Below are 12,132 nucleotides of genomic sequence, written 5' to 3' on the forward strand. Positions count from 1 at the left end.
TAGGATCCGTACCTATAAAATAACACTTTATAAACTGGTTTTATAAACTTTTGAGCTTTTACGCAAATAAATAAAACTGTGTCGTATAGTTAACTTGTAGCAATGGTTTTGAAAGCAGAAAATGATCCGCCGTCATTCTCTCTCTCTCTCTCTCATCCACCCTACCCCACTTCGTTCAATTCAACGGGCCTTCTATATGCACATCAGAGACAAACGCCTTGCACATCTCAATTCCAAATAAATCAAATTATATCTTATATCTGTTTCCTAGTACGTTCCCTTACGTTCGTCCTCATGTAAACGCGAGTAAAAATGCTATCCTAACGTTTATACATCTGTCCAACCCATACTAACACGTCCCGGATTCGAACACTTTAACAAACCACAACAAAGACCACTGCGCCACCACAACAAAAGCCAAACAAGAGTGTGCGGGGAAAAAGCTGTGATGACAAAATCCATGAATGAATGTTCCTAACCTAAAGGATAAAGAACCGGATTTGTTAGATGTTGTTTCATAGAATACCCGCCGTTCATCCCAAACATTGGTACACATTCATGCACTACTGTACTGTAAAAACGTGGATGGGAGGTAGAGGTGGTCGGGGGGGGGGGGGGGGGGGTAATAACAGTCAGTGACAAACCTCGTCATTTTAGCAGAAGCATAAAAGTATGATGGCTATTGTGTACAAGACTGTATTCTTCCTAAAAATTCCTAATATCATGATGAAGCAGATAGAAAATAAGTCACGCCAAACTCTTATTCAGATACATGTAGCTTTTTGTGTAAGTCCCGAGTACAAACAACGCTGGCATTCAACGTCTACTAATTACAACGATTGGTTTACTTAGGGAAATCAAGTTTCCCTGTTTATTATCCATAACAAACTCCTTAGGAGAAAAATAAATCAGAGTATCAAATTTGACGAAATACAACAAAATTTTAAAATCTATAACTCCACTTTGTTCGTAACACATTCTGAATTACTACGGTTTGAATCCCTCGGAGGTGCAATTTTTGAATCAGGCGTGTTATAATAATCATGTGATGTCAGAGTCTTAGATGTGTTTTGTGATTGGTTGCACTTTTCATAACCGCTGTTCGGAATAGCTCTGGCAAGATCGTAGGGAGGAGGTGGTTGTCCGCAGTCAGCGTCGTCTATGTGAATGTAGTCGTAGTCATTTTCCTGCGCCGCCTGACAAGAATCTGCACGATCAACCCCGGAAATTATGTTGTCGTCTGCTTCTACCAAATAATCTATGTTGTCAATGTTTCGCGATCGTATGGCGGAAGGATTTGGTTGTAAGTAATCCCCGGGAGGATCGGAACTCCTCATGTATCCGTAAGAATGTTCCGGTCCCTGTCGGGGCCTAACTGTGTCGTACTCGTTTTGGACTGGTTCCGGTGTCTTCCAAAACGAGGCTTTTCTCAACAGTTCCGGTTTCCTTTTGGAAAAAATGCAAAAGATGTTAAACCTAACATCATTCAACAACACGTTGATATTTATTTTATGGCAAAAGGCAAGCTACTTACTTTCGTTTGACATAAACGTAAAAGATTCCAAGAATTGTCAATATTAAAATCGCAGAAAATATTGCAATGGCTGCACTTGCACCTAAAAAAAATAGAATGTAGGCAATGAACTTAGAGTTTTCAGAATCATACCTTGAAGATCTTAGTTTAGTGTGTACCTATAAAAAGGAATCACTGTCAACAACTCAACATCAAAGCATTAATAAAGTAGGCTATTTCGTTATAAACTTTGCTTGCACATTATTTGATGTGTGTATTGACTACAAACTTTTTAATACAATGTACACAATTTCATCTTCGAAAAGATCTCAGATCAACTACATAACAACTGTGAATCATGTGCTGTTTACCCACCAATGTTTGACACGCCCCCGGACCCTTTCTCCCCGTTCCGTCCCCCACTGATCTCTGTACCATTCTGCACCACCTCTCTCTGTGTGCTGATGACGTCAGTCGATGGCGTCGTTTTGTCGCCGTCTGGTGGCCGTGTTCCTATCGTCTGCAGTGTTCTGATTGGTGAGAGGGTCAGCTCTGGCCCCGGGGTCCGTGTCGTGCTGACGGGGGTCGTGGTTGTGGTGGTATTTCCGCCCGGTGATAGCGTGGAGTGGTGGATATCCTGACTACTGCACACATCTCCTCTTTTCAGGTAATACGAATACCGGATCGAATCCCGCTCTATAACCAAATAGTGCTCTATGAGAATACACAGTCCCAATGTCAAAAACACAAGGTTAATATCGCAATTTCTTATGAATCGTTGGCCACCTTATGTTTTTATTCTCAAAATATATCATACCTTCATTTGACTGACTTTATTGATTAAATTTGTTTTTAAATCGCATTGATGCGTACGCAGCAGCTGTTCTCATTTAAATTGCAGTATTTTTTTCAAAACTCTATAAAACAAAAAGATTTGTGTTTCTTGTTGTTAAATGATAAAAATTGATATTAAGGAAAGCTAGTTTAATGAGTTTGCCTATCGGAGCGGGGGAAATGTAGTTCATTCAGCTATACATACCAGCCTCACACAAAAAGTCGTGTTGGTAGAACCTCTTCTCGTAGAAACATTTGATGTCCAACAGGAAGGTTACTAAACAAGCTGAAAATAAACAATCAGCTGGTTGGATTAAATCCGTGAAGAAGTGGTACAATATGTAGCAAAAATGAAATTCCTACTTAATAGATAGAAAATATACATGCAATTGAAAGAAATAACTTTGAATGGTTATAGTCATATTTGTATACTATAAAAAAGTTCAATGTGCAAAATTCTTAAACGTTTTCATTGCACACCGCTCTTGGTCAAGAAATATTGTAATTGTTTCTTCGACTTTTGCAATTGCAACTGAGCGGAAGCAAAGCGCCTTCCATAAGTGACGAATGATACAGACCGTCCTTTGCTCCTCTCTGATTGGTCCAGAAGACGACGTTTGGGGGGATACACTGCATGACGTCAAGTCTCTCCTCCTCGTTGAACGAGCCCGGGACGGCCAGGCGACCCCCGAAACTCTCACACGCTTCCTTGGCTTCCGTGTAGTTCATGTCATCATGACGGACAAACAGCAGGAACCGGTTAGCTACAGGAGATGTATATTAAATAGTGTATTCAGTTTTGATTCAATTTTGTTATTTACAATGTTTTACAGAGTAATTTCTAATATATGACTAAAAATTAAATTGAATGTTAGCTGGCAAGATGCATAGTCCATATTTCTTGTTTTGTTAGCAAGAATGTTGACGTCTTTTAAAAAATGTTTTAAATCTGAGTGTTTGTCACATTTTTTTTCCATTTCTAAATAAGGCATTTTTTCCTGCAATCTGGATACAGACTGCGCGTGTAAACATGTAAACAAAAACATGGCTGACATTCAAATTTAGGCTAACCAATAGTATTACATGTACCTTTTTAAAGCAACTTAACTGTCAAAATTGTGAAAACAATATTTGAAATTACTTAAATCGTGGCCATGTGCATTTAAGCATATTAGCCATAAACATCTATTAACGGGGCATTGTCACGAATTTGGTAGAAAAAAATCATTTTTTTTTAATTTTGTTTACATTTTGAATGGTGAAGTGAAAATTCTAGTTTTAGACCTAAAATGAATGTGTTAAACGTTAGGAAATGTTTATTTATGTAATAAATGAATAGGAAGAAAACCAAATCAATTTGAAAATGATTTTTTACTGGTATATTGAACCTATGTAAACAAAAACAGGACACGAGCCTTGTTTACATGAGGAAGAATTATGAGTCCTGTATCTTGCTTATAACTCTACGACTGACTCTCAAATTTCATTTGATCATTAGAAATGCATGCATGAAGCATTGTAAATAATAAAGACAGAAAAATAGAATTTGACCAAAATCCTTACCATGTCCCCTTAGAGAATAACTTTGAAATTCAAGATAATATTTAACATGTATTTTACAAAGCTCTTCTTTTTAAGGAGATTATAAATGTGTAAAATTGTCTACATTATACAGCCTTCGTTTAGCTGACAATTTCAGGAACCAGACTGTCCTTACTCTCAGTACTTTGATTGTGGTAATTTTCTCAATAATATCAATCAACAGGACATAAACGTAAAACAATATCAACAACAACAAACAAACAATTTCCATAAAAGTAAGGACGATGCCAGCAAATAAAAATTGTCAAGGGTTAGTGTTTTTTTAGATCAAAGATAATTTTGACAAACAACTTTGAGACTATTTATCATAATGCCATTCTGATTGAAACATGTGTACTGAGTAGAGCAGTATTTCCGCAACAAAGCAAAAACTTACATCAAATTATAATTCGCTTACAAATTGAGTTTTTATCATTATTGTTTCGATGAGACTTCGATTGCAATTGATGATTTTTGTCACTTTTTATCGCAAAAAAAATCTCAATATACCAAATAACTGTAATAAAACACTACAATTGCATCGACTGAAGGATGAAGCTTGGGTTCTATGAAACCTTACATGTATTAATCCACCCTTTGTCGATTTGACAGCGAGTAGTTATTGTTCTAAAAACAGCCAACTGATCCAAATGCTTTTATTTTTGTCCCTGAACATTTCATTGGATTAACAACAACGCGCATTGTATACAAAATACGTAATATTATGAGAGAGTTGTTGTCAGAAAGTTTGAGGGGGTGGGGTGATAAAACTGTTGTAAAACATACTAAAAAACAAACAAACAAAAGCAACAAAGGCATGTTTTTAAAGCTTTATCAATAAAAAATGTATGTTTGTTAAATGTAAACGGGGTGGAATTCTTGGGAAAACAACACTCATATAAAGCTAGACTTTTATGGAACTGATAGTGATAAAAAAATTTCATTACATTTTAAAAGCACTGAATAGTCATGTCCACTTTAAGAGTACATGTATATATGTTTAGGTATATTAACTTCAAACGATCTAAGATCTCTGTATTGCATACATGTATCATGGAGTGAAATTTGAGTAACTGTTCTCCATTCATAAATATACCTTTCCCTTTGTACAAGACAATAATTCACTTCAGTTATAATTGCTTAATTATTTTATTAACTCTTACACCTCACCTTTGATTTAATTGACTCACTCATATTGAAGTTTTACTCTATGACATATGTCACTCGTGCTTAAGTGCTTATTTCTATTGTTTTCAATTCTTATTTAAATTGTGTTATACACCATTGTCGGGAGAGAGGAATTAGGTTTCGGATTGTTCCGGTGTAGTTTTTGGATTCCCAGAAATCACCCATACCGACCTAAAGTTCAAATAAAGTGCTTTTTACCATCTAAAGCATTTTAGTTTTATTGTCGCCGGATATATAGAAACATCTTATTTTCCCCGGTGATACATGTATGTGTACATTCCTTTTCTTCAAACGAGCATCTCTATATAACGATATAGGATATATTCAATTATTTAGATTTTTTCTTTAATAAATAATATAACTTACAACATAAGTAATTATGGCTTAAATTTAAGGAGGATCTGATGGGCGATTTGTTGAGTACCCAGCCTCTTTTATAGTATAAATGGGTCAATTTCATTCCGATGTACATTTTACCGTTTTCATGCTATCATTATTATAACAATGTACATAACATTGATGACCTTCTAGAGTAGTCGTGCAGCATTACACCTCCTGTACGTGTATGTCGGACTGAAAAAAGCAACGTCCACGAGAGAGAGAGAGAGAGAGAGAGAGGGGAGAGAGAGAGATCTCTCCTTATATTGAGGATATCTGGTTATAAGAAATACGATCAATCTAATGCTTACACATTAATAGTATTCTAATTATACGAAGGATTTGAAATTTTCGTTCTTTTAAGAAGAGTTAGCGCTAAGGGATAAACACATTGATCTTAAACCCAGACTAGACGATTTACGGTCAGTCCATTTTATAGTATGGACACAGTCATGATCACGCGTCGTTTCCGCATATAGTTTGGATAATTGGCACTGCGTGATCAAAGGGCCCAACACACCCACCTGTAGGCCTTTACTTTAGGTTTACACTTAATCCCTAAGTATCGTTGATTGTCATTATCCTCCTTTCAATTAATATCTAATAATTAGTTAAGTTAAACAATTCTTACCGGATGTTTGGTTCGGTAGAAGGAGCAATATCAGTCCGCTGGTGATGACTGCGTTATACGCCATGTTTCCAGTACAGCCGCTGAGTGACAGCGAGAGATGTTTTTGTGGACACGGGCCGATTGACCAAAACAAAATCTTTGGACAGCGTCACGGTTGATTAGAGCGAGGAATGTCACGCATGAAATGTCCTATTAACCATTTCTGTGCCACAGGGCCTATTTGGGCCTATTTGAATATCTACGTTAAGTGCCACAGGGCCTATTTGGGCCTATGGCAATTTGAAAAAGTATACATTAAAATAAAATTAAATATATTCAGGTTCTGTTTTTCATTATTGATTTTTTAAATTTGTATCAATATACATTGTATGATTTATGTGTTTGGTGAAATACTGCGGATAACGTCACAACGTAAAAAATGACATCATAATAATAACGTCACTACGTCACACAGCGCCAATTCGTTGTCTGCGTTTTACCATGGCTGGCGTGTGGTTTTTGTTTTAAAATAGATCCCGATGATTTTTCAGTCAGAACCGGAAAATAATATATGTCCTAATGCTCAACGTGGACCAAAGGAAATGCCCCCTCCCCGACAGGAGCAAGACCAATCTTACTTTTTCCTTCATTCTCTGCCATATGAACCTGGGGCTCGTTTAACATAACTGACTTTTGACTAAAATCTATATCTTAAGACCAAAATTTGTCATAAGATCTCACCATAGCTCACAAAATTGTTATATCTTTGGATAATCTTAAAAACTGTCAAAATACAGGTCTTAAGTCCAACAAGGCGAGATCTAATACTTTGGTCCACCGCCGAAGGCCGAGTGTAGTTCGAGTGCGCGCGACTTTTTATTTTCATGCTGCCGTTAGTGCTGATTTAAAAAAAAATCAAATAAAACACATCGGTAATATCCATGCGGTTTTTTTTTTAAATTTAAAACATAAATCGGGTAAATAGCTAATACAGATATCATCGTTCTCTGGTATTGTATAATATGCAAGAAATCGAGAGAATATGAATCGCTTGAAGAAGACCGTGTGTCTTTTTTTACTTAGAATTGAAATATTGACAGAGCACCAAAAGAGGCAGCCATGTACCTAATATATTTTTTTTCATTCAGAGTTAATTAATGAACGACAATATAAACTGCGATATGCCAAATAAGGAGGAATGGGGGAATGGGGCACTGAAAAAATTACTTTGATATGATCCCAGAACAAAAATTTAATCAGATGATCAACATTTAAAAAAAATTCCACCTGGTAACATTTTACGGTAGTTTTCATGCATATAAAAAAACAAAACTGAATCTTTGGACAGAAAAACAAGAACTCCATGTAATAACTTATTTGGAGATAATGGTGATGCTTCTTCGACCGTGTTCGAGATGAAGACTTCAGTGCACCCCCCCCCCCCCCCCCCCCCCCCGGTTCGAGTCCTATTGATATCTTTTTCATATCTTCTGTCTCCTTCTTCAGAGCATTTCCAACAGAGACATTCTTTCTTGAAACTAAACTTCAACCGTGTCTCTAAAATTGGACACCACATCGTAGACATTTTCACATGAATGGTTCTGTCCGCACGGACTTTCAAGTCATTACCTGTTTTATGGTCATAAAGAGCATCTACTGTGTGTACAGGCGCAAATATAGCGGTAAACGAAGGAAAGATTTCTAGGAGTGTAATATACTTTAAGAAAATACTTTTTATTCTTTCAGTTTATGTATAATTTTAGTATATAAAATATATCAATGTTTTAATCACAAAATGTTATCATTATTATATTTTAGACAACTCAGTTGGTCAAGCGGATTTAATCACTAAAAAAACTGCAAGACCACAAGGTGGTAACAAAAAACTCCTTAGCTCGAATCGAGATATAGAATCGTAAATGTTTTGCATTTCATAACTTATATTTCATCGTATGATAATGAACTATGTATAATCGTTAATTTTCTTAGGTCTATGTTGTTTTTAATTCTTTGAATATTAGAACAATGATATAAATCACAATCGTAGTTGTATCGATAAATAAGATAAGATATTGGAGAACATTAAGAACAAAACTATACATCTTTTTCCGAGAGTTCAAACGTTTACAACTGACGATCGGGATTGTAAATATAACACCTATGATGTGGTAAAAGTTTTTACTTTGTATGGAATAAAATGTAAAAATTAAGATAGTGTTCACCTATCTGAGAGAAGGAAGATTTTAAAACATACAGATAATTTAAAGCTATATAGTTCGATTTTTTGGCTATGAGAGTATCAAATATTTTTCCATACAGACCAAATATATTAGAAACTTAAATTGCCTATTTACACAAGCAAAATCCATCTCCTTTCAAAGTTTGAAATATTCAAAGTACATAAAAATTTTTCGTATGGAAACACAAAAAACAAAACAATCAAACAAACCAACTCCATCTTGGGAATGTTTAGAAACGGGAACCGTTTGGTTTCGTTCCCGAATGATTGGGTTTTTATTCAACCCGCATGTGATGTATCGATTGTATACAAAACACTTTTCCATATATTAGTGAATAAAATGTACCGACGTTTATTCTTTATTTGATTTTTTTTTTACAAAGTCGTAATACAATCATACCCGCCCTGACCTAAGCAGCGAATTTTTATATGAGACGAAAGAAATCAATACAATTTATGTCGTTTGTCTTGTGAATAAATTGTGTACATCACTTTCTCATTGGCTTAATTAACCTGGAAAACTACTGCAATATCTATTATAATACACATACTTAGCATAACCATCGTATAAAAGCGCACACAAAATTTTAAATGAAATCGGACATAGCAGCTTTAAAAATTTCACGATAAGCTTATATATTATTCTATTTACGAAATCATTAATACAGTCATTTGTATGTGTAAAAACGCATGTTTAATACATTTCGTTGTTTTATGTGCGGACCCAGAAGGGGGTGCCTGGACACCTTCTTCCACCTCTTGGAAAATTCAAATTAATAAGATTACATAGCAAAATTCCCGAAATAGGCCTCAAACCCCCTCTACAACCTTGGAAAACAAAATTATCCCTCGGACACCCCCTGGAAATGTTTTCCGGATCCGCGCATGCGGTTACAAACATACACGGTATCAATTTTAAAATAATTTATTAATGTATGCCATTTCTTCTTAAAACTCTCTCTATATATAAATAACTTTGCAGGTGATGACTGTTGGAGAGTTTCATTTGTTCGTGTTTTGTACATTGCAGTGCGATACATCAAACTTTCTAAAACACGGAACGCGGGGTGATTCGAAATACCCTCAAATGACTGTACGAGCATAAACTTGGATGGGCGTTTATGCTTGCGCGATTTCATAGAAATGATTATTAAAACGAACAAAGAATTGCTTACCAATCTAGCACAGTCATTCTTTGTCTGTCTGTCTGCCTATCTAACACACATTAAAAATCAATTCCTTTTTTGCGAATTTCTTAAATTGCATCATGATAAACCCTTACAGCTGCAGCCAGCAATACCCACCTCTTGACTACTAACATATTTGCGTTTAACTAATTAATTAGTTTTTGAAAATTATCCGCTATTAATGACAATGATTCTTACAAAAATGTCGTATAACTGATGCATACAGGCTCTTAAACAATGTAAGTTGGTTATATAAAATCGCTTTATTTTAAAACATTTGGTGTTGTGCTTAATTACACATATAATTTACTGTTGATCTAATATGGTGTGTACATGGTCAGTAAATCCCATACGGTGCGAGAGCGAATGAAGATGTTTTTAAAAATAAATGTCCACATTATTTGGGGGGAAAACTTAGTACTGCTATTTAGACAGTATACTTTCGTGATAACTAAATGTATTTGATAATCCCGCCCCATGCATCAACTGAAGATTTTTGGTTCCATTTTTCACAATTTGAGGGAAACTCTGGTGTGACAAACATGATTAAGTTTGCATTGCATGTCATAAGGTTAGAAAAAAAATCCGATGATTTATTAATTTTTTAAAGTCAACCTACTAAACTCTCTCTCTCTCTCTCTCTCTCTCTCTCTCTCTCTCTCTCTCTCTCTCTCTCTAATCAGATATATTTTTTTTATCGTGAAATTTATATATGCAAACAAAGAAATAAGAGATATATGCGTTCGATTTTATAGACTAATTACAATTTCAATGATAAACAATCACATGTACGCGTGGATTATAATAAAGGATTGACAGGATAGGAAAGTGATTATTTTAAAAAATGTACGTATTTGTTAAAGCTTGGGAACATGCATCATGAATGAAGTAATTCATTTGTTTTGAAAGGCGTGGTTTTCTTTACATTTCTTTTTCATTTGGCGACGCTTAAAAAAGGAAGAAAAAAAAGAATGGCGTAACGTCTTATTTGAAATGACAGAGAAAAGGATAAAAAGCCACTGTTTTCGATAATAACATTAGAAATTATCAATTAATCACAAAACTGCATCCCGCAACGATAAAAAAATGGTACGGCGCGTTGTGTCAGATTGTTACGTCAAAACATGAATTTGATAACGTCATGCTTGGCACTGAAGCGTAATAACGTCTTTTTTGACGTGGCAGCGAAAGGGTTAAGCGCACTGATAAATCCATTAAGTACTGTAACTCTAACAATGTCTCCTGATTGTATTGTACGGAGCTATCAATGTTTTGAGTATATATATTGTACGGAGGTATTAACAACGTCACCTGAATGTATTGTAAAGAGGTAAAAACAATACTCATGAATGTATTGTATGGAGGTATTATCAACGTGTCCTGAATGTATTGTATGGAGGCATCAATAACGCCTTGAATATTGTATGGAGGTATCAACAACGTCTTTAATTTATTGTATGGAGGTATCAACAACGCCTTGAATGTATTGTACGGAGGTATCAACAAGTTCTTGTAGTGATTGTATTTTACTTAGGTATCAATGTTTTGAATATCGTCTCCTGAAGTATTGTACGGAGGTATTAACAATATCTCCTGAACGTATTGTATGGAGGTATAAACAACATCTCCTGAACGTATTGTACAGAGGTTTTAACAATGTATCCTGAACGTATTGTATGGAGGTATAAACAACATCTCCTGAACGTATCGTACAGAGGTTTTAACAATGTATCCTGAACGTATTGTATGGAGGTATAAACAACATCTCCTGAATGTATTGTACGGAGGTATTAACGATGTCTCCTGAACTTATTGTATGCAGGTATCAATGTCTTCTGCATGTATTGTACGGAGGTGTCAACAATGTCTCCTGAACGTATTGTATGGAGGAATAAACAACATCTCCTGAACGTATTGTATAGAGGTATTAACAATGTCTCCTGAATGTATTGTATTGAGGTATAAACAATGTCTCCCGAATGTATTGTACAGAAGTTTTAACAATGTCTTCCGAGTGTATTGTACAGAGGTATTAACGACTCCCGAAAGTATTGTATGGAGATACAAATGTATCAACAAATTATCCCAAATGTATTGCATGGAGGTATTCAGAATGTTTCCATAATGTATTTTACGGAGGTGTCAATGTCTTGAATATATATTGTAAGGGGGTATTGACAACGTCTTACGAATGTATTGTATGAAGGTATCAACAACGTCTTGAATGCTTTGGAAGGAGGTAATAACGTCTCTTTAATGTATTGTAGGAAGGTATAACAACAGCTCTTTAATATGTAATGTACATTTATGTACTAATGACGAAACGAGAATAATATCCTTACAAATACACATGTACATAACTATGCAGTTAGCATGATCAAACACAGTTCTACTGTTGTTTTTCTCTTTCTCAACATTTTGCAAAATAAGAGAGGCTGGGTGATCAACAAATTAGCCATAAGATCTGCCTTAACTTTGACATACGATACTTTTGGCCATAAATTAGCATTAAGTAAAGAAAAATTCCAATACTTTTTTAGTTTTAAAATTTGATTATTTTCTTATATATCTGTACAAAACTTTTAATATCCATATTTGTTGT

General features: G+C 35.1%; 1 protein-coding gene across 1 annotated transcript; it reads right to left on the reverse strand.

Annotated features, from left to right (window-relative positions):
- Positions 1-857: 857 nt before the first annotated feature.
- LOC128187656 (uncharacterized) lies at positions 858-6,297 on the reverse strand. Its single transcript, XM_052858066.1, has 6 exons — positions 6,126-6,297; positions 2,926-3,111; positions 2,553-2,633; positions 1,889-2,209; positions 1,535-1,616; positions 858-1,446 (listed from the first exon to the last, which is right to left on the reverse strand). The coding sequence occupies exons 1-6, from the start codon at positions 6,187-6,189 to the stop codon at positions 951-953; spliced, it is 1,230 nt and encodes a 409-aa protein (XP_052714026.1). The 5' UTR covers positions 6,190-6,297; the 3' UTR covers positions 858-950.
- Positions 6,298-12,132: the final 5,835 nt, after the last annotated feature.

This window comes from Crassostrea angulata, chromosome 1 (genome assembly GCF_025612915.1).
Source record: "Crassostrea angulata isolate pt1a10 chromosome 1, ASM2561291v2, whole genome shotgun sequence".
Classification (NCBI taxonomy): domain Eukaryota; kingdom Metazoa; phylum Mollusca; class Bivalvia; order Ostreida; family Ostreidae; genus Magallana; species Magallana angulata.